A 26657-nucleotide genomic window follows, 5' to 3' on the forward strand; every position below is an offset into this window, starting at 1 on the left:
TGGTGTATCGGCCGATCGATAACCTTCCACCCCTTCTCTTTTGCTTGTCATCCCTCCCCCGAACGAGCGAAGGACGATCGAAGGGAGAAAGATGGAAGGAAACTTTCTTATTAACACGATCAATCAAATCGCCACGAATTTAAAGCATTTTTCACGATTTTCCGGATTTCTGGGCGAGGAGAGTGGAGAGAAAGGGGAGGAGGAGGAGGGGGAGAAGAAAAATCCAACCAACCAACCAACCGGCGAGGAACAGGTTAGGGATAAACTTTTGGCCGATCGATACGGGATTAAGAAGTGGCCTCCTCTCCACCGGCTAATTACGAAAGTGCGATCGCTCGTTGGAAATAATCGAGCCGTCGATTTCGTCTCGATTCGAGAACGAAGATAATAGTCGACTCCGTACGACTATTGAAAAAAAAAAAGAGAGGAAAAGAAAAACAGTCGAGAACAATCATTTGTACGAATTCTTGGATGAAAAATCCAAGAATACCCTTTAATTTGACCGGGATCGAGAGGAAACTACCCTCTGGAGGAGAGATTTTAATTGTTTACCAAATATCGGAGGGGTTACCGCAGGGGAACACGGACTAAAAGGGAAAGAACTCGAGGAAAGTTTCTCAACTCGTAAAAGTCTTGAGAACGGGAATGAACCGCTTATACCCATTGTTTACTGTCTTCCTGTCGAGCAACCCCCTGGCAATTTTTTTCCAGAACGTGTATATATATATATATATATATATATATACATCTGCCATTCCTCGAACGTCATAATCGTCGTTCATTAACTTTCGAGCTTTAATAGGAAACAGTGTGGGGAGGGGAAACGTTAGAATCGAATCACCTCTCGACCGGTCTCGATACAACGCTCCGACTTTTATCTTTTACGAGGGTCGCGCCAAGGAGGACGTAACGCCGTGAAAATTGCTCAATAAACTTAATTTAAGTATCCAAGCCGATGCTTCTATAACGACATACTAATCATATTCCAACCCTCGAAGCGAAGTTACCGCGTGGGGAGCTCATTTATGAACGGATGTATAAAAAAAAAAAAAATAAGTATCCTTTCTTCTCCATTATTATCCAGTGAAATTGACGCTCCTCGAGTTTTATTATAAGCGTTTCGTGTTTCTCGTACGAAACGATTAAATTCGTGTACAAGCAATTCGTTTTGGTAATAATATATACATATATATATACATATATATACGTCGCGTTAGAAATGGAGGCAAATAATTCAGGAAAAGGTTGATGCATGATCGAATAATTCATCGGTGTGTAATGTGACGGTTCTACCAGTTGTTATATCGCATTATGACACGGGCAGACGTGGCTTCATTTAAATATCATAAACCAAATGAAAGCGCGGCAATGTCTGGCACGACTTCTGAAACGTCCATCCTTCCCTCCGACTCTCCGACTTAATATTTAACACCTGTGACGATCCCAGCCACGTTGCGGATCTCCCATGGCCCACGTAACCAAGTCTTATTTTCCATCCCATTTTGTGCGAATACGCGAATGTGCGTTTTGCGCATTTATCAATCGAGAAATCAATGGAGCAGGGGGAGGGGGGGGAGGGAGAAAAAGAAATTGATTGCCCTCGTTAATTTTTCAACGAATGTTAACAAGCGGCGGGGGAATTAGATGGGCCGTAATTGCGGAACGATCAAGAAAGCGATAAGACGGTAAATAATTCATCGGTTATTCGACTTGGAGAAAGAAATTTTAATAATTAATAAACGATCCGCATCGAAATATTTAATACAACAAAGTCGGAGAAAAATTTAATTTAGATCGTATTTTAACTTTCACCGCCTTTACTTTCTTCTTCGATTAAAGTATTTTCCGACTGATAAAACGAGAAAATTCGAGATTTATATATACATATATACATATAGCAAAAGTGGCACGAGGCAAAACAATGTTGCTATACTTTCACCGGTGTAAAGATAAAATACAAAGTAAAGAGAAATTCCTCGTAGCGATTGGAACGGGTCAAAGAACTCTGCTACGGCCACGTCTAAAATCCTGATCACGAGGCCGTTCACTCTCGTCCCCGTACCCTAAACGGATTATCCGACGAAATAGTTTACGAACGAACGCCAACCGAGAATCGGTATCGGCACATTGTATCGTATCGCTGTAGAATTCCACACGCGGATGGCAATACGGGAGGCAGCCTCGATCATTGATTTCCCCCCCCGACCTCTTTCTCTCTCCCTCTCCCTCCCTCTCTCTCTCCCTCCTTCCCCCTGTTGTACGAGTTAATTGGCCCGTAATCAGGTAAATAACGGAACAAGCGAGATAAGCTGAACCTGGCTAAAGGCAAGAACACTCTCCGCCTGTTAAGATTCTGGTTACGTAACGTGGTCGTAAGTGATAGGCTACTAATACGACGAATCTTCGTGTAATTCAACCGTTTGATAAAGATCGTTACCTATAATTTAGAGGGGAAAAAAAAAAAAAGAAAAAGGAACGAAAGAAGGAAACCAGTCTCTCTCTCTAGGAACAGGCAATTTTCTAACCATTATCGTATACGACTTTCGCTTTAATTATTGTTCGACAATATCCCAATGGACAAGATATCTCGACCGCGTAACAGGCGAGATAATGGAAAGCGCAAGTAGGTAACTCCCTCCATCGCGCATTATCGATACGAGCGAATAATACGCTCGTTATAATCTTTCGCCCAAGCGACGAAGGAAGGCGAGTTTCGCGTCGATCGACGGAAGAGATCGACAGAGAGAGAGAGAATTCAATTGCGGTAGTATCATCGTCTGAAAAGAAGCGAGAGTGTAACGAGCGCGAGGATGTATGCTCCGTTACCATCTTGCGCGGAAATGGTATTGCATAAGGTGAATAGAAAATAATCACGTTCACGACGAGTGTCCTCGTTGGACACGACGCGATACGTGTATATATATATATATATATATATACGCCTTTATATCGGTGTATAAAAAAAAAAATCGCTTCCCCCTGTGAAAAATCTGTGGGACTAACGTATCCAGAGATGCCAATGAATTTTTCCTAACCCTGAATTTCCTGGTCCAGGGAGACCAATCACCCCGCACGCTCACGAAGAAGAACACTCTTTCCCCGACACGGTCCGGTAACGTTTAACTTTGCCGCATCGTTTTAACCGTATAGAGAAGCGGCTGATGAGGGGGGCTCTCAGCATCAATTCACCGTGTGCAGAGGCACAATCATTGAGGGCAAAGTCATCGGGGAAAAATAATTACAATCGGTCGCCTAGTAAGCGCTCGCGCACTCCACCAATTCCCACGTCGCCGCTCCTCTCTCTCCCTCCTCCTCCCCTTCCCACGCCCTTCCTATCGCCCTGAGCTGGAAACCCCTAAGTCACCCGTATCCCGGAACCACTTCACATATTCGCGGTTCGACGATCCTGTACAAAATCCTAGCCGTCGTTATGCTTGGTGCCCTTTATTATTACTTTTTTATAACGACGCGTCAAAGGTTCGAACCGCGTGTACGATCTCCAACATGTCGATCGGCGAACAACAATACTAACGACATACTACTCTCTGTTCTCACACGCGGTGATATATATATAGCACCCGCGCCCTTTTCCAACCACCACGTGTGTTGTATTCGATTCAAGATCGAACTTCGCGAATATAATCGTGGATATCCACGCGATACCTTCTCTCTCTCTCTCTCTCGCGTGTAATTCGTTACGTATAATATAATGACTGCACTAATGACTCCGCGAAGGCAGAGACGAAAAGCCTCTGCCATTGTGATATAATTCGTGTATACTGCGTAGCCACGAAAAAAAGGGGGGGAAAGGAAAAGAAATCGGTGATTCTCCGCGGACATCGAGGGAAAAAACGAGGGGAGGGGAAGAAAGAAAAAAGAAAAAAGTGATACGCACGCCGCGCGTATTACACACACATATATATACACACACATATATATCGCGTCTAGAATGCTTTTCTAAGCGCGCGGCTGCCACAGCCTCTCTCGATTAAATTGCACCGTGCTATCGTGGTAGCGGCCACTTAGAGAGATAGGAGAACGTTTCCATTACCGGCGCACGCATTTCAATGAAGCGGAGAAGGAAAGGCGGAGAGAAGTTGGGGAACAGGCCGGCTTAAGGTGGCCGGAGGAAGAAGGCTGTCCAATGTTCTCTCCAACTCGCGCAACTCGGGGCTAAGGAGGCTGATCTATAAATAGGCAGCTGAACGAAGAGAGCGCCGCGGAGCAACCGTAACACCAAAAAACGGGGATCGGGATGATCAGGGCCAAGAAACCCCCGCGCCCCTCCAGCCTCTCGAAATCGATCAATCTCGCGGAAACGAACGGGATCCAACGAATCCACGCTTGAAGAAATGCTATTTCTTGACCGTCGTGATATACGTGCGTAACCATCCGTGATAGGAAAACGTAGTAATCGAAAGGAGTCTCTCTTGGTTGTCGTGATGAACTTTATCGCGCGATAAACTTGGTAAGTGCCCTCCCCCTCACTTTTATCCGGAAACGCGATCTCCAGGTATATATTCCCCGGTAATACCGGCGTATAACGTACTAATTGCGGGAAAGGGAAGGTAAATGTAAACTTCAATAGAATCAGTTTTATCCGTGGCGCATCGGTAGCCTCCTCCAGTATATTCGGCCTCGTTAAGATCATTAACCCTAATGGTATTCCCAACACGTACCGCGTAAACTTTAGGGGGCGACCGGCCGACCAACTTCCGGGAAGATTTTCCTCGCCCCGCGACTCCCTTCTTCTTCTTCTTCTTCTTAACCAGCCTCCCCCTCTCCCTTCTTTCTTCCACGATCCAGGAGGGGGAGAGGGAACTCTTTTCTCGCATTAGTATCAGGCCGGGTCGTAAAACGTGCATGTCGATGACCAACCTCGTAAACGCGGAGCTCGTGTATCCGCATAACGGCCGCGCAACTTCGCCGCGCGTTCTATTCTAGATTCATTTACTATTAATACTGATTCGCAGCGAGAAGGGGGTGAGCAACTTCTTGGCCAACGTTGACCATTTCCACTCTCTCATCAATGGGGGTACGTTCAAACGTACGGGCAAGCATGAATTTATCAACGAGAGGGAGGAGGGGGAGAGAGAGAGAGGGACTGTTTGAGGAGACAGATCGGGTCGGTACGCGCATCGCCTAAATTTATTCGCGGGATACGTTTGCCGTGTTTCCCCCGCGAATTAAGGGCCGGCTTATCGCGGGCTAATTAGTTTCCTCGTAGCCTCGTACGTTTAATGAGACACGGAACGACGTACGGACGATCGCGAATATCGTATCGTCCCTATCTCGCCGAGCGTGGCCATCCTACGTGGCCACCGTGGGACACGGCGTGGAATCATGGGCGTGGAGAGCGCGAGTCAAGAAAAATGTATATACGTAACGAGCGTGGATATACGTGGACGGGAAGGGAAACACATAGTGAGGAAGGTATGCGGAGAGGGAGGGGAAGGAAGAAAGAAGAAACGAACACGAGGCGAGTTTCTTTCGTCCGCGTTCGTCGCTGTACACACACGCGAGCAAGACGTTTGCTCGAGTTATTTAGAGCACGATTATGTACTCCCGATGATTCATATTTCAATTTTCTCTTTGCCTAACTAACCGCCGATCGAAGAGACAAGTATGCCTCGATTGCCCTAATCATGTGATCCCCCGCGCACGGGTATGCGTTATCTTATCATTCCCCTTGTACACACATAGAGTCGGAACAAGTCGCAACGATAACGCTGCAATCCGTTTAATTCGCGCTCGCGAATGAAATTTCTGCGGAGGAAATTGTCGGGTGGAGAGCGGCCCTTCTTCCCGCCACTTCTTCCCGCGACGTCTAGAAATCTAGAAAGGACGAGGAGCGGGGAGGCAAAGGATTCGGCGGCATTCTTTCTTCCGGGTGAGTGAGAGCGAGGAGGGAAAAATAGAAGCGAGACCTATGAGAGGCATAAATTTTCGGGGGCGCGTGAAATCTTTGAAAAAAGAAACTACGAGAGGACCCCGAAAAAGAAAGTTCAAAGGAACTCGAGCGTTGAACTTAGGCGCGCGCGGCGCTGGCAAATTTTTCATTATCTTGCGCCATAATCTATTTACAGAAAAGATTTAAAGCTGGGACGTGCGGTGCTCCCAGTCTGGGGTTACTGAATTCATTATTCCTTTAAAAATATTAACTTTACTAACTCTACCATTTCTTCTCTCTCTCTCTCTCTCTCTCTCTTTCTCTATTCCATTTTTTTTCTGCTCGAAGCAGAGGGAGAGAGAAAGAAATACAAACCCACGCGGAAGAACGATAAAACTTCGCGACTCCTTTTCAACATACTCCTCCCTTCCTCTCCTCCCTTCCTTTCCCTCCCCCTCCCGCCTTTTTGAAACGCGCAATTAATTAAACAACGTTATTTCGCTACTCTCCTAGATAAGCTTACCCCCGGCAAGTTTCGGGTTGCGCAATTATAGACAACGATATTTCAGCGATATATCTTTGGAAACGTCTTGCTCTAAGAGCAATAATTAACCGAATTAAATAATTGCCGTTGCACTATACCTCCAAGTCATATTTCAAGCACGATACATGTTTGGAGCTATACGTCGCTACCGCTGTCGCAATTAAATTTACGCGAATCTAAGAATAACCATCGTTTGAAATAGAATCTTGTTGTCATTGGTTCACTAGCCGATATTCTGATCCCTGATGAAGGGATTAAATGGATCTCCATCGATTCATCGATAACCATCGGACCCGCGTATTTATATACCGACTCGAAATCGGGATCGAGATCTCGACCGAGTATTCTCGTAACGCAACGCAATGCAACCCAACGCGATCGTGATCGTTCAACGTTCCCTCTGCCGTTATGATTTATTTCCGGGTAATATTCGACGGGTCGCCTCGACGAAAAATTTACATTTTCTGCGAAAATTTATACCGGAATACTGTTGCGACTGATAGAGTAGGGAGGAGAGTAAAATTAGCGTTTTTGCCTGGTTACCTCCGCCGCGATATTAAGTGGCCCGATCGCGTAAATAAATGAACCGATGAGAGCCAGCTACATACCAATCCTTAGTACACTTGGCTACTAACTATACTTGAAACTTCCGTGACCGCGCGAGGCAAAATATATACCAAAGTCGCCCAGGAATGGAGCAAAGTGCAAATGCGTCTGCTAGAGGGGCGAACGGTAAATCTGTCTCATCGTTTGGCACGGCCGTGTTCACCACCTCGAATGAATTATTTACTTATCAATTATTAAGCGGAGTCGTCGTGTACCGCTTAAAGATTTATACCGGCGAGAAATTGTCTCTGCATTTTCGCGCTCCTCGTTTCATAACCAGCCACCACCACCAGCCCGATATTTATGACATTTCAGACCACCGATTTCAAGGTTGCCATCAACCCGAATATAAATAATTTCATCCAATATCCAATATAAGCCCATCCTCCTCTCCGTAGATCGTTTATCGTTTAAACGGCTTTCGAAAATAATTAAAACCTTCCTCCTTCCTCCGTTCCGTTCTTCGACTCTCCAACCCACCGATCCACCGATAACCGCTCGAATGCAACGACGGAGCTCGAGAGCTCCTCCGGTTCCTTTTCAACATACGTATACACGCGTTACGTTCACTCTCGGTTAATTATTTGTTGTTGGAACGAGACCTCGAGAGAAAATCGAGGAGGCTACGTAGGCTATACGTGGCGTGGTATACGCGGTGTGTAATAGGTATCGGCACGAGCGCGAATTCTTTGTCCGCGGTTCCCGGAATAGGAGGAAAATGGAGCAAAGGCCGGCCCGGATGGAACACGATGGAGAGTTACGGTAAAGTATAATACGGCGGGCATCGTACACACAGGCGAGCGCGTAAATCCATCGCGTCGTACGGTATGTAAATCGCTTATCGCTTCGAGTGGTCCACTCGGTATAATTAGGTGGGTAGGTAGGTAGGTAAGTAAGTATAGGTAGATAGGAATGGCATCATGCGCGCCGGCATGTATCCACACATCTAATAGGCGAGGAGGACGAGAGCAACCTCGCGGAATTAGGCTCTTCCGTTGTTTCTATTACAAAATAGATGGCACGATATTGCGGGGCATCAACGACGCAGCTAATCTCTACTTCTTTTTCGCCGCGTGATACTGATATTAACAATGGTACACTCGTGTATATGTACATATACCCGACCAACAACGAATCGATTTCAAGATGGATGGAAAAATCGAGATCAATTTTCGAACGAACGAACGCGTATCTTATTATCCTCGTGGACGGATAAATTCGTTGTTACGAAACGATCGAAATAAATGGCAGGAGAAGAAGATCGTAAACTCGATCGAATCGAATCGTCCCGAATGGATACACGTTGACGAAACGATCGAGATCGAGGAGGAGGAGGGAAGCGGATCCGCGATTCGAGGACGAGAATAATCGGAGGAAAGTTGAAATGCGATCCCCGAACAAACGAAACAAGGAAAAATGGTGGCGAGAAACGGGCGAGATGGAAGGAGCGTGGACGGTGTGGGTGTGCGAGCGCGCATGGTTGAATCGTAACCTCGTGCGGTGGTCTGAAAATTGGCACGGAAGAGGGCATCGTCGTTCTAAATTATTCTCTTAAAATGCATCCTCAATAATTTAATACGCGGGCCGAGCACGGGCCGGACGAATTTATCGCGTAAATAACACGGTACTTCGTACAAGCAGATATCATTAATCCCGTCTGTTTGGCCCCCGGGTGGATGAGTTAACGCGCTCGCCCCATCGCCGTTTCTGGCGATCCGTCGCGATAAAAGCCGACAAATCATCGCATCCAAGATGTATCCGTAACCATTAATCCGCGGCCGCATCATATCCACCTACTTAACGGCACTGGGTGAGTGCAACGAATGTCATCCTCTGCAGCCCCATGCATCGTCGTTCCGCGATGATGCGGGCCGTGATGTCACGTGACCGACAGGAAGCTACCAATCGTCTTGCACGATTATCCCGGTCACCCTCTTTTCCCCCGCGCCGCGCGTCGCTGCAGCGTGCACGTGCGTGTACTCATGCGGCCGAGAGGTGTCCGTGTGCGTGAACCGGGGCATCAGGGACAGCGTTAAATAGGATTCGCGAGCGAGCAGCCACGTATCTCGACGCTCGTGCGCTTCGACGCGCTCGTCGTCTCCGCTCGTATCGCGCGCGCGCGCGCGCACGCACACGCGTGCAGAGAGAGAAGCTTGCCTCTGAGAACGAGCGAGTTTATACGCGGACGCGTCGAGACGCGGCGCGGCCAACGTGGAGAGTCGCGACCGGTAAACCACCGCGCCACACATTATCATAAATGCCCGCGCGCTCCGGCCCGTCCCACGCGTAAATCTGTTTCGCAAATTGCGCGAGTGGGATTATGTCATCTTCCTACGGCTCTCTTTCTATCGCTCCTCGTGCTCCTCGTCGCACGGCCGCGCGTCCCTCGTGTCGCGGATCGGATGGATGGATGGAAACGAGCCGTCCTTCGACGCTCTTCCACCTTCGACCGTGTTCCGGTTCTCCGTGGTTCCTCCTCCTCCATAGGAGGAGGATAATCGCGTTGTTTGCTGACCATATTTTATTCGGGAGTAGAGCTCTCTTCGTTCTCTCTCTAATTTTCTCTCCTCGTCACTTTGCACTCGACGCGTCAGCGCGCCGAATCACGCGTCGATACGATGAACGAGCAGTTAGAATATAGAGTCGGTGAAGAAGGAACGGAAAAAAAAAGAAAAAAAAAAAAAAGGAATTGTTCAGTCGAGCGGAGTCAGAAATGCGAAATTGCATACGATTGCCACATGTTTGGCGACGATTGTGAAATCTCTAGAGACGAGGCAAGTAAATAAACGGTTGGTTGTATAATGAGCGCATGGGACACTTATCTCCGGTAAAACAATATTGTGCAAACAATAGTGGTCTCAGATAAGAAGCTGATGCGAAGAGTGGAATAAGAGGTTCCATTCCGCGGACTTGGCCGGGTCCATTGGAAATTATTACTTTTTTCTCTCTCTCTCTCTCGACGATCCGATCGTCGTTGGTCGATCGTTTCAACGGTGATCTCCCGCGTATCTCGTTATATTACATGGGGTATATTCCGTTGATCGGTCGTGATAAGGAGATTGGAGAATTACAATTGGAACACTAACCTTCTCGGCTCTGTCGGCTCACAAATTAGGAATTTTTATGCCGCCCTCGCGCCATCCAATGAAGAAACACATTTGTAGTTGCTGCACGATCGAACTTGTGAATACGGGGACGTGGAACATAAGAAACCCAAGAAAATCCAGTTTTGCGAAAATGTTTCGGAAGCGAGCAGGTGGAAAGCGGTTTCTTTTCCCTCTCCTCTCGTCCACTTCTCTTCTTCGTCCTCCTCGAGAGAGTCTCTGTCGACTTCGAACACTGAACGCGAGCAAAAAAAAAAAAAAAAAAGAAACGTCGTTAGAGAGACGTTATACGCCCGATTATCGCGGCCAGCGACTAATTTGGGAAGAGAAGAGAGACGGGAACGCGTATCGTCCACTGCCTTCCCTAGACTCGTTCGATCTCTTTGAACAACGGGCAGACGGTGTCGCCGAACTGATAAGACCACACTGGCTGCGAGGAATTTAAACCGAGCTGCGTGGGTATCGCGAGAATTATGTTTCTCCGATTGAATGCAACGATGCCGATACAGCCACCTCCGGCACGTCGAAAAAGGAATTTTACAACCTGTCTCTTCTCCTCGCTAAACGCTCCGCCGCTAAACGATCCGCCCGTAGTAGAAAGTTGTTGCAGCGGGCGACGAAAGCGATCGCGGTTTGCGAAAGTGATCGCGACGTGATCAAGCCGAACTATCGAAATATTCGGCCTTCGGGAAGCAAAGGAACACGATAAGACGCGATTCGTCAGTCAGAAGGCAGAAACGAGACGATTCGAAGCGGTTCTTTAGCCCGTTTCGATCGAGTGGAGTAAACAGTGTGGTATACTTGGACGATCCGGCTCGGCCAATCGAAATCGAGATAGATAAGAGAGAGTTTAGGTTGCAATAATTTTTCCAGAGAGTCGGTAGTTATTTATTCCAGCGTGCTGAACGTGCGCTTATCAGCTCGCTCGAAGATGATATCGCCACCCGTCTGGCTCGGTGACATGGTTCTACACTTCATAAGTACACATGTATCGTTGTTTTTCAGCGCAACGTAAGCAAAAGGAAACGGTTATCGATTCCGCCCATCGTTTTCTCTTTCTCTTTTTTTTTCCTTTTCTTTTTTTTTTTTTCCTTTCAACGAGAAAAATCAGGATCCTTCTTACTGGGATCCTGATCTCTATCTATTCATCCATCCGGTTGGATCGTTTCGCGTTCTAAAAACGATCGGGCCAATCGTCAAAGGGAGAGATACGATTCGAGGAAGAAGAAAGAATTAACACGACCAGATTCGAAATGAGTCTGCCTCGAAATTTATAAATACACTTCCACGCGAAAACAACTCTTCGTTAGCTTTGACTCGTTTAAATTAGATTCGAGTACTCTGGATGGTGTTGCGCAACCATCCGTTCTGACAGCTTGTAACGCGCGTTACCCGTTAACGTAAACTCGAAACGCTTTTGCTCCTGAAACGCGAAATCGAGCGAGCAAGCATCCCGCGAATCCTTCTTATTAATTAGAAGAAAGAATTTCGACCATCTTCCGACGAGTTGAACGCCCTACGGAACTCGTTTCTCAAACCGTCGTTCTAAATTTTTATTAGCGAAGACGTTCGTAGTTCGCGTTTCAACTGGAAGAGGAAGAGGGAGAGAGAGAGAAAGAAAAACTCTCTTGGCAACCGGTTTAACCGATACAAAATACCGTCGTAGTTAAAACGCTCTACTGACGCCATCAATGGGGGTAATATTTTTTTTCCTTTTTCTTTAAAGAAACTCGTCCACTTGACGAGGAATAAAGGTGATTCGACCAGCGCGGAATATTCGTCCTTTAAATACGGCGTCGAACTTGCGTCGTTTCGTCTCGAATAGGCGAAGTTGGATGGAATGATTATCGCGGGAAAATATCCGAGCGAGGACGGAGGAGAAAGAGGAGGAGGAGGAGGGGAAAATGGAAGCGATCGGTTCACAACGATAAAGAAGCATCCGCGTAGAAACGATGAGGCTCTCCACACTCGAGTGGGTGACGTTTGCGTGTGCATCAACAACGCAGGAACTGGAAGAGGAGAAACACCTATGTGCATCTACCGCGCGTACATGCACCGCGCGCTCGCGCGTCTGTTTGCGAATCCTCCCCCCCCCCCCCCTTTATGCCCCTCGTCCTTCCATCGCGCGAGCTTTCGTCGCGCGATCCTCCGCGTTGTGTGCACGAATCCGCGCCGGTAATTGATTCATGATAGAACCGCGAATTCAAACAAGACCGATCTACATTTTGATACGCCGTCGCTCGCAGCTCGCTACGACGCGATCGCGATGCCCCTCTGTTATTATGTCACCAGCGTTGTTGCGTACGAGATACATCCGTGTAACCAACGCGCCACGGTCTGGTCATGATCGGACTCTTTTCACTGCCGCGACAAGGTGACCAAGTTTTCCCGCCCGTTCGCCACCGCGCCGGCCAAGAACGAGAATTACGAGTCTTTTGTTGTTCTCGCTCTTCATTGTTCAATGATCGTGCACGTGTCCTCGATTTTATGCAAGATGCGTGCAATATGCGGCAAGTTTTTTTCTTTTTTTTTCTTCTTTTTCTTTTCCCTCTCTCTCTCTCTTTGCTTCTCCTCGTAAACTAAGGTATATCGCGTTGCGATATTACGCTTAATATCGCGTTTAATATTCGCTCGTGTTTTCCCGTTTCTCTTTTCGATCGAGGGGGAAGGGAAGAAAAAGAAACTTTGTTGTTGCGAAACTTATCGAGTACCACACCCTATATTTTAATTTCGTTAAGATTGCGTGATGATAATCGTAATAAAAACTCTCCGTTTCTATTCTCCGTCGGTTTTCCTCTCTCTTTTTTTTACAAAGATTCGTTTCATCTTCGCCTCCAAACGAAGTACGATTCGAAGTTGAAGGAAATTCGAGTTGGACGGACGACATTTCAACGAGAATTTTTTCGAATCGATCGCAATTTTCCGAAACGCGTTTATATTCTGAGGGAAGGAAGGATGGGTTATAAATTCGACGATGGAAAGTCAGGATGCCGGGGGAGGATGATACGAATTACAAGACAGACGATTATTGCGGTTTATATCTGGGCAACGCATCAACCGTCCCCCTTTGTGTACAAATCTGCGTAATAATTGATACGCGATGGGATCACGAGCTCAAACACGAATGGGTTTTAATACGGCGGTCGCTCTCAATGTCCAGCATCGTACAGAATCTCTATTATTGTAGCGGAGAGGAGTGAGGAGAGGGAGCTGCAAACGAGGTTGCATCGGGTAACACGGTACCGATGCAGAACCGAGTGGATAATGATCGGCTTTTTTCCTTTTCTTTTCTTCCTTTTTCTTCTTTTTTTTTTTGACCCCATCCCCCCGCCGCGAATCGCTCCTCCGTGTCCCATAGGGAACGCGAAACGCGGCTCTTTGTACGCCGCGATTCCGCTACTTTCGTCCTTCATCGACAATGACGTCGATGGAGGAAACCTCTCTTTTCTTTTTTTTTTTTTTTTTTTCACCGAAAGAAACTATACGCGACGTTGGCAAAGGATAGAAATCGGAGAAGAGGGAATTCCACCTTGTATTATCTTAACAATTTTCGAAAATTGAAATTTTCGCGATAGAAAAAAGAAAAAAGACGCGTACGAAAACAGCGACGAATTCTTCCGCGAATAAAGAGGAAAAGAAAAAGCAAATGTCGTGAGATTGATAAATCCGTGGAAAGGAAGGGGAGGGACAGAAAAGTTTGACAAGTGGCGGCAATGTCAACGTCACCCTCCGACCCAAATTAACCGGTTAACGTCGGGACGGATCCAAACATATTCGATTTGATAGCCTTATCGCGATATTATTCATGATGCAGCGGGATATCTGGGAAATTGTCGTCGAGGCGACGCCATGATCTTGTTATAACGAGTCGCCGTGCAAACCGTCGGTACATCACAATCGGTGGATGATAATTTAATGTAACGACGCGCGCGTTAGCGCGCCGATCGCAAATGAACGGCCGCCGGCGTTCCCGTGTTAACGCGCCTACGAGAACAGCCGTGGGGGGCATATTTGACACGGAGCAGTCATGGATCGGCAAATCATCGAATCATCGGCGGTACTCGACAACGTAACAAGTCAACAGGCGGTCGTTATGTATATTGACGTATACTTGCCGCAGTTGCGGCGTCGATGCCTGTTTCTATTGACAAATACCCGTCGCGGGGGCGATGATGCATTGCCGTACACGCGCTATCGGAATGACATGGAATGCGTATTATCGCGACAAAATGAACCAACCTCTAGGAATTCGAATCGCCTCGCGTCGATATCGCTCGCATCGATACCACCACCTAACTACTGCGCGCGATTCCATCATTTTCAAAACAATTTAACTGCGCGTATCGTCTTAATTCCCCCGTACACACGATCGATCGACTCTCCTCACTTTCCATTCCACGTCTCCTTTTTTCCTTTTTAACGGCGGCCAAGTTGAAAACGGGCGTAAAGGAGGACGAAGACGCGAGGGATTATTTCCTCCGCGTATCTTCGGCCGATGTTAAATTTAACCGATTAGCCTTTGTCGAGATAAATTGCATCGAATCATCTGCCAAGCCTTTGAATATCAATGGAAGGAGAGAGAGAGAGAGATTTTGTGGAAAGGAAATTATAAATTCGCGATGAAGAAGACGTTAGCCTCGCCCCGTTGGTGTTTCGCGCGTCGCGCGGAATGAAAAAAAAAGAAAAAAGGAAAATAATAAAGAGAAAAGGAAGAAAAAGAAAAACGCGCGGTCGCGACGAATCGAAGAATCGAGAGAGAGAACAATGCGGAGTGGCGTTGAAGTGGCTGTGACGGATGATAGGCGGCACGAGGATCGGTAGATCGCGAAAGTGGCGGAGAAGCAGTCACGATACACAACGTGTAACAATGGAGCCAATATCTGTAGAAAGGTGGTGCTCGTAACGTGCACACTCGACGCGTTGGAAACAAATGTCGTACCTATGCGTGACAACCCTTATTGCGGCAAGGGGATGGTGTGTTTGTGAGCTGCGTGTTTATTGCTCGACCTGGCAATAATAACTGGTTATTATTCATTACTCTGTTCGGCGCACGGTGTTCCGAACGCACGAATGTTGCAGTCAACTGCACTACGGTGGCGAGAATCGCTCTTTTTCCTCTCCTCTTTCCCCCTTTTTTTTCCCCACCCCTCCCCCCTTTCTTTTTCCTCTCCTTTTTTTTCCTTTTTGTTTCGATTCCTCTCGAGCCGTCGAGGACACGACGATTCGTGAAATATCGCGCTACGACTCTTCTCCCCCTTCGAGGACGGTGTCGAAGGGGGAGGGAAAAAAAGCGACGCGTTATAAACTACCGGAGAATTTACGCTACGCGAGACGATGAAGAATCCGTTGAACCTTTTGGAAAACATTATCAGACGTGTTATCGATTCGTTCCCTGTCCGTTACTCTACTTCTGCCTGCAAACTCGAAATGATCGATGACGTGGAACACCCTTCGTATCTTCGTTTCATCTTCACGGATCATCGTGTTGTTACCTACGCATTCGCATCCTGGCATCGTCGATGATCGCGACAAGAATGCATTACAAGATTTCCTCTCGTGTAACGGAGAAAGCAGAAGAAGAAAGAAAGAAATATATATATACATATAAAGATTCGCGTCGCAAACCTGGAGCATGAATAAAGCAACGGGCAAAGGTGTGGTTCCCAGGCGTCCACAGTAGGAAATCGCTCACTGGGGAAGAAAGATGGAGAACAGAAGCCAGGAGCGAACCAAGACGTGATTAATATAAAAGTGGGCGGAGCTTGGTCTGGCCGGAAGTAGCCGAAGAGGGATGCTGTGCCGTGCCAAGCAAGCGCGAAAACGGGGGTTATAGTGGCACAACTGTGTTGGTACACTGTACCGTATGTATCTTCATCCTATGCGGCCTGCATACACGCCCGCTACGTACGTGTATACGCGCGTACGAACGCACATGCATGCATGCATGCATGCGTCTTCCACCGGTGGAAGAGGTGAGAAGATGGGCGAGCACGAGGAGCGTGGCGTGGGGGAGACGATGGCGAGATGTACACCGATGCGATCGACACGAAACCCTTTGCCCGATCCGCGCGATTTCGTCCAAGAGATGAGGAAGGCGTGACAGAGGATCGCTGCCAACCGGTGATCGCCTGGATCGACGATTATCACGCACTAGACACTACCAAATAACACCGTAGAAATAACATCCATCCATAGGATCCATCGTGGACCACCGTCGGACGACCAAACCAAACCGGATCCTCGACACTTTTTCTTTAGAATCGACGTTCTCATCATCGTCGTCGTCATTCCTCCTCACTTCGCGCAGACCTTCTCTCCCTAAACCTTTCCTAGCGATCGTCGGACAATAACGTTTCGACACGTTTGGGCTGTCAGTGAACGGTGAACGGGTTTGAATTTTGACGAAATCTTTGGTCAGCCAAGAAGGAAGCAGAAGCGGATGGGTGCACGGGTAGTAGCGGCAACCTTGGAGGAGCTAGAAAAGGGAAAAAGGAGAGAGAGAGAGAGAGAAAGAGAGAGAGGGGGGAGAGAGAGAGAGAGGGAGAGGGAGAGAGAGAGGATGGAGAAGCGGGGGTGGGTTAGTTGATTGGCGAATATGGGATCGAAGGGAACCGGGCGATTCACAGGGGTTTCGGAGACGCGGGGTGCAAGGGTTGATGCGCGGGGGTGGCCAACCCCACCTACTTCTTTAACGCCCCCAAGTAGGGTAGGACCGCCTCCGTCTCTGCGTTGTTCCACCTACTACACCCCGGGACTTCTGCAGTCTCATACCTACACCACCCATACCTACACACCATCATCCTCCCATAGCTTCGTCTACTCCCATTCACTATATCCTTCTGAGAAAAATCACCTCTATTCCCAGGTAACGCGAAGCGTTCTTCGATTGAAGCGCAACTACCATTGACAAACGAACGTACCAAAAGCTGGATGCCATCGCGGATGTTTCGTTGGATAAATTTGAAAAGAAATTAGAATAGAACGATTAATAGATTGGTAGGATCGATTTTCATCCACGATTTCAAACGTTACTCTAACGTTGCATTTCCTTTTCTCCTTTTTGCTCTTCTTCTTTCTCTTCTTCTTTTCCATTTCGTTTTATTTTCTTTTTGGAATTCGTTAGAGACAAATATAATCGAAATAGATTGGGACGAGTCGAAGTTGAAATAATTCGCGATAATTTCGTGTTACATCGCGCCGGTATCATTCGAATCTCCAGGCAACGTCAAAACAGGCTTATTACTGCCAAGATTATTTTTAGGAAAAATGCGTTTTGCCGGAAAGATTTCTGTACTGTAAGGCAGGTACGCATTTAGTTACTCGAGCGTAGTTAATCTTGGAACTGTGTAGCGAGATTTATTTGACCAACCATTCTGCTTGTCCGGTGCACCTATTTGTCTTGTCACGATCGTTAAAGTGTCATTTCCACGAATATCGTCCGGCCCGCTCAACCTAAGATCAATCAGAAAATCTCAAAGCAACGAGTCATTTATCTATATTATAACGAGACTCGTCCACCGTCTCTAAACCGTCTCTAAACGACAAAATGCGATTACTCTGGACCTGGCTTCATCCAAATTCCATCATCTTTTGCGCTCCGTAATCGTAATGAAATAATCAACGCAAAATCGATCGCTTTTTTTCTCTCTTTTGCCAATACCGATTTCCATCGACTCTGTTTTCGCGTCGACCTAATTCCTCGCCCGAGGATCGAGGAATCGCGTTGCTTTTCGTTAAAAATGCAACGATAATTTCGAGTTATTTTCATGCTTTCGTGCAGATTCTATTATCCGAACTAGCTTACGGTCGGTAATAAATATCGTTCGCGAAACGATAACACCATCTTTCCGAAAATCTCGTTCGCGATTGCCTACGAAGCGCGTGTATCCATCCCCCGCGGAGACGGTAAATTCTGTCGTGACAAAACGAAACAATTCGAAACAAAAGGCGGGGAGGGTGGAGGGGATCAAGGGTGGAAACAAAAGCGGCACGCACACCGATGAAAGGAAGGAAGCGATAGATGGCAAATGATTGGAAAAAACTGTGAACAACAGTGTCTGGTAACGACAGCGTGCAAAAGGACTGCATGGCACGTGGCGATCATCATTGAGTAAAGAGCAACGCAAGGGACGGTGAATGAAGCAAGCGGCAAAGAATGACGGGACAAAGAGGCAGAGATTTAAACGAAGAAAGAGAAGGAGAGAAAGAGAGAAAGCGAGTGAGAAAGAGAAAGAGATGCGACGATATACGCACAGATTCTACGCGATCATTGACAGACAACGGACAGTTAGGCAGGCAGTCAGGCAGGCAGGCAGGTGAGGCAGGTGAGGCATGTCAGGCGGACGGTCAATCGGGTGTCATAGTCAAGCAGTGCAGTGAAGACGGAACTAGTGTTGCAGGGGTGAAGTAAGTCTCTCTACCTGGACGGGTCTCCAGCGTGGTTCCAGCATGTCCCGTTTCCTCCTCGTCGTCGTCGTCGTCTCGCTCGTGACTGTCGCTCGTTGCTCCGTCCTTCTCTTGGTAAAATTATTCCCCGAAGAAACGAAACGAAGACACAAGACCCGTTTCCCGTTTCTCCTCTATCTTCCACGATCTTCGTCCTGGCAATTCGTACTTTTCCTCCCTGTCCGTCTTCTCCCGCCCACCCCCTCTCGTTCCTCTGTCCTTCTGCCACCTCTCTACCTTTCTCTCCACCTCCCCCTTCCTTCGTCTCCGCTCCTCCACTTCCTTCCCCCCTTTCTCCTCTTTCTCTCCTTTTCCTCTCCTTCGTTCCTCTCTTTCTCCCTCCCTTTCTCCCTCTCTCTCTCTCCCCTTTTCGTTCCTTTCCTCCGGCTTCCTATTTCTCTCTATTCGAATCTATCTATCCGAATGCTCTTTCTCTCCCTTCGCGATGGATACTTCGTTGGACACCTCCGCGTGCGCCGCGCCACGTGTCTCTTTCTCTCCTTGGGGAGAGAAGAACGATGCCGATTTTCTCTCGGTGGTATGTGTTCGCTCTCTCTCTGGCCGGGACGCGACAATGCAACGAGAGAACCGAGCTGGATTACCACGATATCTGTCTATCTGTCGGGCCGAAAGGAAAGGGTGATCCGCGTGTTATCCTCGTAAAAGTAAGTGGTATTTTTGAAAACGAGGGTTGAATTATTACGGTGGTCGTGGTGTTACAGTAATAGTAGCAGTAGTAGTAGTAGAAGTAATAGTAACAGTAGTAATAGTAGTAGTAGTAGTAATAGTAGTAATAATAATAGTAGTGGTGGTGGTAGTGGTGGTGGTGGTGGTGGTGGTGGTGGTAGTCGCGGTGGTGGTGGTGATGGTGGTGGTAACGACGGAAGGCGCCCTCTCTCGCAATCGGAGCTGACCAGCGTCGTGTTCGTCCACGTCCTCGGTCTTTATCCTCGTCGTCGTCGTCGACGCAGGAAACGTGCGCTGAACCGTGCGGAATTGAGAGTGTGGTTTAAAGAAAAAGGGGTACCGCGCGCCGGTAGCTGCCGTCGCGACTGTGCGACGCTCGGCACCGCTTGGCCGCGAAACCCTACGGCCGCACCGAACACGCGGCTACTGAGTCGGCGCACTCGCTCGGCCTCCCTCTGTCTCCATCCCTCCCTAGTCGTTTCGTTGTCTCCTCGTTCCACCTTCCTATACGAACCTATACCTCGCTCCTCGTTCCTCGTCGTATCCCCGTTTCTCTCGGACACGCTTCGCCCGCGAAGCCTCGCTACTTCTACGTACCTACCTTCCTTCTTCCTTCTCGCGTGTCTCTCGTTCTTTTCTCCGTGTCGTGTCTCTCTCTCTCTCTTTCCCTCCTCTCCTTCTCCGCTTCGTCTTCTTCCTCTCTCTCGCTCTCTATCCCTCTCTTTCTCTTTTCTTCTCTCGCTAGTTGTCACCCGCGTCTTCTCAGATATTCCTTCGCCTCCACCACCTCCTCCTTCTTCGTAAATACGCTTTTCGTTCGAACGTTACCGCCACCACGATTCCTCTGCCGGGCAAAAATTGGGAGAAGCTTGAATTTTGTATCAGCGGGAGCAACGGCGGCCGTCTCGTCCCGCAGGCGACAATACCATCGTGAATACCATCGGTAATTAGATAATCGAATAATAATGGCGCGTGTAGGTTTCGTTCGCACGATAGATGGCAATCTCTCGTTTACGAGAGCGACACAGACTCGGTCGTCGGTTAAGATATGGGCGTTGAGAGTTGACGGGGCTCGACGTAGCAGTTATTGTTATCGATTCGGCCTAGTCCTAGAAGACCACAGGCTAAAGCTGACGACCCATTCCGATGCATTCATCACCACCGTACAGTGGCAATTTATCATCGCGGCGCGGTCTCCGGATAATCATCAATTCGATAATACCGTTTCGTTCATTCATGATGCGTTTAAAAAGAAGGCGCGAATATACCGTGGAAATTGCGCAATATCCTTCGTTAACGTTTCCATATCTGAATCGTATATGTACGCGATATTTCTTCTCCTTTTTTTTCAATCCTTTTTCTTCTCTTCTTTCTTTCTCTCTCTCTCTCTTTCTTCTCTTTTTATTTATAACTCGTTACAACCGCGAAACAGTTCGTCCTTTGACATTTAAATAATCTTCGTTGCCTCCGGCCACGAGTAATTTCGATACACGGATTTCGATGGACGAGGGGGGAATGAGAAACGCGCGGATGGAGTACGAAAGAGTAAGCGGATAGACACGTTGCTGGGGACGTTAAAGGTTAGCGGGGAAAGTTGTAGCGAACAGTGACACGTATCGAAGAAGAAAGGAACGTATGGTGAGCGCAAGATTGAAACTGTCATGCTTGTAATCGGGGCGATAGCGAATGACGGGGGGGAGTGGAGGACAATGGTGGTGGAAAACGGGTCGCGGGAAGGAAGGGTAGAAAGGGACTTGGCATCGGCTAGTTTGTTGTTGTTTGTTGTTGTTGTTGTTGTTGTTGTTGTTTGTTGTTTGTTGTTGCTCGTCTTGTTTCTCGACGCGGAACCGAACCGAGCGCACAATGGCGAGTGCACAGCTAGCACCGTATTGATAAGAGGCTTCAATGGCGGTTGAAGAAAGAGCGATACCGAGAGACAGAAGCGGACAAAGAGAATGCAAAAGCGCGCGTACGCGAATACCGATGAGATACGGGATACGTAACTTTCGTTTTGCGCGATAAAAATCCTTTCGGTATTTTCGAGACATCCCGTCGATCCGTTCCGATTCGACAATTATATACCGCTGCTAGAAGGAGAATCTCTTTTGATCGCTTTTTCGGTGTCGATAATAATTACGCCGCTGTCACGAGCAGGGATTCGTTTAATCGCGTGATAAATAAGAGGACGGATGAATCGTTAATCGGGAGGAAAATAATAGCCGTCGAAGAGTAATATCCGGAAAATGCGACAAAACAGGAGACTACTACGCAAAGGGACATCGTTATCGCTTAAAAGCTCCGATATTCGGCGAAATATCGCACAAACACCGTCATTCTGATGAAAAGATTGTCAATAACCTCTAACACCTGTTGCACAGTTTAGCGACGGATTTTATTCTCACGCGTGGGCTATATTCATTTATTGGCTCGCGGATTTCATGGGTCACACATCGTTCACGTCGATGCGCAACGGCATAAACGGTTAATGCGGTTCATTCGCACAGTAATAAAACTACATTCGGTGAAAATTTCTGATAAAATTATATCGGCCGCGATAAATTTCATCGAATTATCGCAGTTTAATTGTTATCCATTTATTAATCGTACGCGATGTTGTGGGGGAGGGGAAAAAAAAAAGAAAGGTATCAACGAGTACGTTCGTTATAATCTGTTTATCAAACTTAAACTACCAGATTGAGAGAAGGGGGGAAAAAAAAAAACGAAAGAACGATTTAAGTATCGTATACCGCCTCTTCTCGTTCGTTATTAAATGCAAGCGTGCTCCAAGAATATTAAAGTCTACGATTATCATTGCAGCGGTGCAATTTCCTAGTCAAGCGAGAGAAAAAAAAAAAAAAAGTTTTCAACGAGCCTAGTAGAAAGATCATGGTGTTCAACCCTCGATCTATCCAGGTTGCGTGGGAGGTGCATTTCGTAGTGTTGTTGATTTTTGCATAATTTATCAAGGTTGTTTGGTTAAGCGAGCCGTTAGGGTGAGTCGCAGGGGTTGTCGAGCTTGGGGATTGCGCGATGGGGCGACAATTTCAGACACCCTTCGCCAAGATGATTAGCATCCGCTTCAGGGACGTACTTATTTCCGATCTTCCTACTTATTTTCCTCCATTTTTTCCGCTGTTATTTTATCGTCGAAGAAATATATATATATATGCACCAAGTAGAACAACTATCTAATCGACACGGTTACGATCTCGTTGCAACTCTGCGTTGTCCGACCATCAACGCCCCAATCTACTTACGCACGCTTGATATCAATTTCAAGGCACTCGCGACGAAAAGAAATTTCGAAGGAACGCAAACACTAGGTGGAGTGGAAAGCAGAGAGGGGACGAGAAAGTGATTAAAAAAGATAAACGGTGGAAAGAATCTGGGTTTAGGACGGCCCTGGTCATGGACACGTAAGCAGGCATATCGCGAGTACACGACGGAGTTGTTGAGGATGGGAATGGGTGGACGCATGGGTCGGTACACAGAACGAAGGGGTTGCGAGGAGCGAGGGGGTGTCCAGTGGTAGCGGGGAATGGGACAGCGAGGAGCGGTAGGGGGTCGAAGGGGACAAAACCCCGTTCTATACTATACTACTCTACAATAGTTGTTTACCAGAGTCATACTGATCGATACTCAGTGTTTGCTATCACAGGGAACCATGCATGCCGGGCGCTACTTGCCCAACACCAAAAGTAAACACCCACCCCCGTCCGCTATCACCCCAACAACACTCCCACCGTTCCTCCACCGACTGGTTAGCGGCGAATTCTCGCTCGCACGTGCTATCGTCTCTCCCTCTCTCTCTCTCTCTCTCTTCCAATCTCTCTTAGCGTCCCAGCCGATCTTCCCGTGGAATGCATAGACATTCGGGGGTTTGCGTGTTGCACGGTTCATGCATACGTACGTACGATCATAAGTGCAAATGTACATTTCGTACATCGATAACGGAAGACCTCGTACACTGTCCACCTTGGGATCGACGATTCGATCTACGGGTAAACCGATTGTTAACATATTGATTCTAACGTTTCGTCTTACGGATTCGGATCGCATCGAAACGAACGAATTCCCGCCGCAAACGTTCAAGAAATACACATTTTACATCGCACGGAGGGGGAGGGTGTAAACATCAGGCGTGAACGTGGCATGCGCGTTGTCGGGCGCATCCTTGTCTCCCATCCGTGGCGTGCTTTCCGCGTGTTCAACCACCCCGTCGTTCACGGTATAAACTATATATAAACCCGCAGGAGCCCCGTGTCGGTCGGGGGTTGTCTCTGAACGATCATGGCTAGGTCCAGGTCGTTTCACCTCGTGCATTTGCATAATAGGAGGCCTCCGTCCCACTCGCGGTCCGAGAACGCGGCACCGGGGGAAATAAGGGCGTTAAATGGTGCGGTGAGGGGGAGGGAAGGGGAAAAAATTACGTACGTGTCGTAAGATTTTTTCGGCGAGCGCGGAGATTTTGACGCGACGGTGAACAATGTCGTTAGCGAGGGCGTAACGGGCGTATACGTAATCATACTACGTGGAGTGCACGAGATATTTGCATAATACAAAATCACACGTGCGAGAACTAGGATAAGGTTCGTTGGTTGTATAGGATTATCAGTGGTAACGAATTAATTAACGATATCGTTGGTTATTTTTCCGTTTCTTTCTTTCTTTCTTTCTTTCTTTCTTCCTCGTCGATCCTCCGCCCCCCCCGATTCGCCCTCGCGATCGATTCTCAAGAGAAGACGAAGTATAGCGCGAAAGGACGGGCGACGACGGTTACTGGCGCGATAACTCGTTATGGTAAACGGCATTCCGAGTAATGATTTTAATACCGAGTCCCGCGAAGAGAGGGTGAGACGCGGCAAAAGCCGGAAAGTCGCCGCAAATCCTGCGCAGAAGGGAACAGAATAGGGAGAGCGGTAAACAAACAGTGAAAATAATATAATTTACAGAGGATTAGGAATGGTCGGAACGGTGCACAGGGTGGAAGGGTAGAAAAGGGGCGGAAAAGGGTTTCGGTGCACAGAATAACTGTTTCTGGTTATAATTGATATCCTGGCAAAGCTCTATAATCCCTCCCAGCCGAGCCACCACCCTCTTGAAAGTCGAAACCGACTACGGCAAAAGGTGGAGACCCCCAAAACCGCACCACGTTTGGTCATGCTTCTATTTACGGAACATTTTCATAATGGTTTATTTCCGCTAATGTCAGCCGGCCAATGGAAAAGACCGTATTTTCTCTACAAATTTCACGGGCAGCCCACTGGCCACTGCTGGCCGCCGCCCGCTGCTCCTACGTTCATTTCGATTTATCCCGCGAAGACGAAACTGCAAAATACGTTATTTCATCGTCCAACTTGTTTCAACTTGCGGGTTGCGGGTTTACATGGCCCATTTAGTCCCCGGACCCCTCGACATTTTTCTATGACGTATCGTGTTTTTCCATAATAAAGCGCACGGATTTATCATCGTGGAATTTTATTCATTATTTCAATTTATCCAGCACAAAGGATTTCCACGAATCGACCCGACGTCTCTCTCTTCAAAAAGGGAAGCTGTGTCTCGTTGCGCTCCCGCGTTTCAACGTTCGTTTCCGGCATTGAAAATTGCTGATCGAATTAACAAAAACGACGGAGGAAGAGAGGGGAGGGAGGGGAGGAAAAAAACAAAAAGGAAAACGCGGAAAGAAATGCCAACTATAAAAATGAGCAGTAACGAAGTGAGTAGACGGAAGAGAGGAGCGAGCGGAGAAACGGCGAGTGGCGAGAGCCACGGTGAAAGGAAGAGAGAAATGTAATATCTAGCGAGCACGTAATTATGATTCCATTGAAAAGTTCGCTGGACCGGCCCTTCGTGGACGCATTAATGCGGCTGACCGTCTCTCTCCAATTATAAAAGTCTTCGAACAATGGAAACCGCGAATACCGACATCGGGATGAACGCATGCACGAGCGGGTAAATAATACTCGCATCTGTCCACCTCCGTTTTTCAACGTTTGTTCTTCCGCCCGCCGTCCGGATGTCTGTCTCCCTGCATCCTCCCTCCCAACGGGATCGCCTCTCCCTCCTCTACTCTCTTTTCTTTCTTTCTTTCCTACGCAACTGTTTCTTTTTTTCTTTTTTCGCAACGCAATACGTAATAAGACGAATTCTAAGCTAGACGAATTGTGGAACGGGCGCAAGGGAATCTAATTGGCAAACGTAACGATAATCCCCCTCCCTCCGGTCGTGCAATCTCCTTGTTTTCGAAGAAGGATGCGTAATTATCGGTCGAATTAAGGATACAATAGGGGTCGAGGGTAGAGTCAGCTCCATTTCCATCGCGACGCGTTGACGAAGGGGTCGACATCTAGCGAACGAACGGGAGACCAAAACGCGGATGGGAATCGTACTAGAATGACAAATTGACGAGTCGCGGGTTTTCTCGCGCTTGCGAAGAGAACTTTCTACCAAAATGGCGCGAATTTCTTCCCTCCCTCCCCTCTTTGCTTCGAGCAACGATCTAATCCTTGGACAAAACTTCGACGAGGCCTTTAAAAGAGATTGATCGTCATCTCGTCACTTGTCCTCGATCTAATTCTTCCCCTCCCCCCTCCTCCACCCCAATGAACCCCGGCGAAACGCGGCGGAGACGACGAATGAAATCTTCACGGTAAATACTTGGCCCAAGTATCGAGACATTAGTCACGTCCTTAAATGTAGATCAACCCTGCAAGGGTACCCCTCTAGAACCGAGGGGTACATTTAAAGCGTAAAAGAAGAAAGCATTAGTAATTCACCCGACGACTTGGAGAGCTACGATCAACCCGATCTCCAAGGATTTCGACTTATCGAAATAACGCTTTGGATGGATTATTAACGAGCCGTCGATTCGAATCCAGCTCTAATCGTGTCAATTCTCGAACACTACAACTTGTGATGGATCTCTTCGCGTCAAAGAAATCGAATCGCGATGTATCCTGTCCAATTATCCATCGACAAAAATATCGTAGTAAAAATCGTGCGTAAATCGTAGTTGGGCCGATAATTTCTAAAGAGTCGAAAATTTCACGGGAATATCAACTCAAGAATGAATTGCGGCTATGAAAGTGGGGAAGGGAGAGGGGGTGTCATTAGAGATCCAGAGGGGTTGGCAACCACCTCTCCAAGTCTCCTACCCTCGCTGTGCCCTTATCCGAGGGGAATTTCTAACTGATTTACGAGAAAACAAGACTGTTTAATATTTCTCTTGGTCCCCTGGCGCCACGGTTGAGACTCCTGCCTCGACGCGTGACTTTCGCGACACGTCCAAAGTCTCGTAACTTGGTTAAATCAGCGCGTTACGTTATTTTATTATAATTACAACATCTCCAAGATTTTCTATTATCTTTTTTTTATTCTT

At 47.6% G+C, this 26657-nt stretch overlaps 1 protein-coding gene across 21 annotated transcripts in view; it reads right to left on the minus strand.

Annotated features, from left to right (window-relative positions):
* Foxp (FoxP protein) overlaps positions 1 to 26657 on the minus strand; it is a 234575-nt gene that overhangs the window by 184099 nt on the left and 23819 nt on the right. For 4 of the 21 annotated variants that reach the window (XM_026444533.1, XM_026444531.1, XM_026444540.1 and 1 more), the window contains exon 1: positions 18565 to 18831. The exons of 1 other annotated variant lie outside the window; for it this stretch is intronic. In XM_026444533.1, coding sequence (XP_026300318.1) covers positions 18565 to 18594 — 30 coding nt within the window. In that variant the 5' untranslated portion in view covers positions 18595 to 18831. Of the gene's footprint in view, positions 1 to 10126; positions 10848 to 18564; positions 18840 to 26657 lie in introns of those variants that run through there. 16 more of the 21 variants (XM_026444541.1, XM_026444538.1, XM_026444544.1 and 13 more) reach the window with 8 other exon arrangements.

The sequence above is a fragment of the Apis mellifera genome, linkage group LG13 (assembly GCF_003254395.2).
Source record: "Apis mellifera strain DH4 linkage group LG13, Amel_HAv3.1, whole genome shotgun sequence".
NCBI classification, from domain to species: domain Eukaryota; kingdom Metazoa; phylum Arthropoda; class Insecta; order Hymenoptera; family Apidae; genus Apis; species Apis mellifera.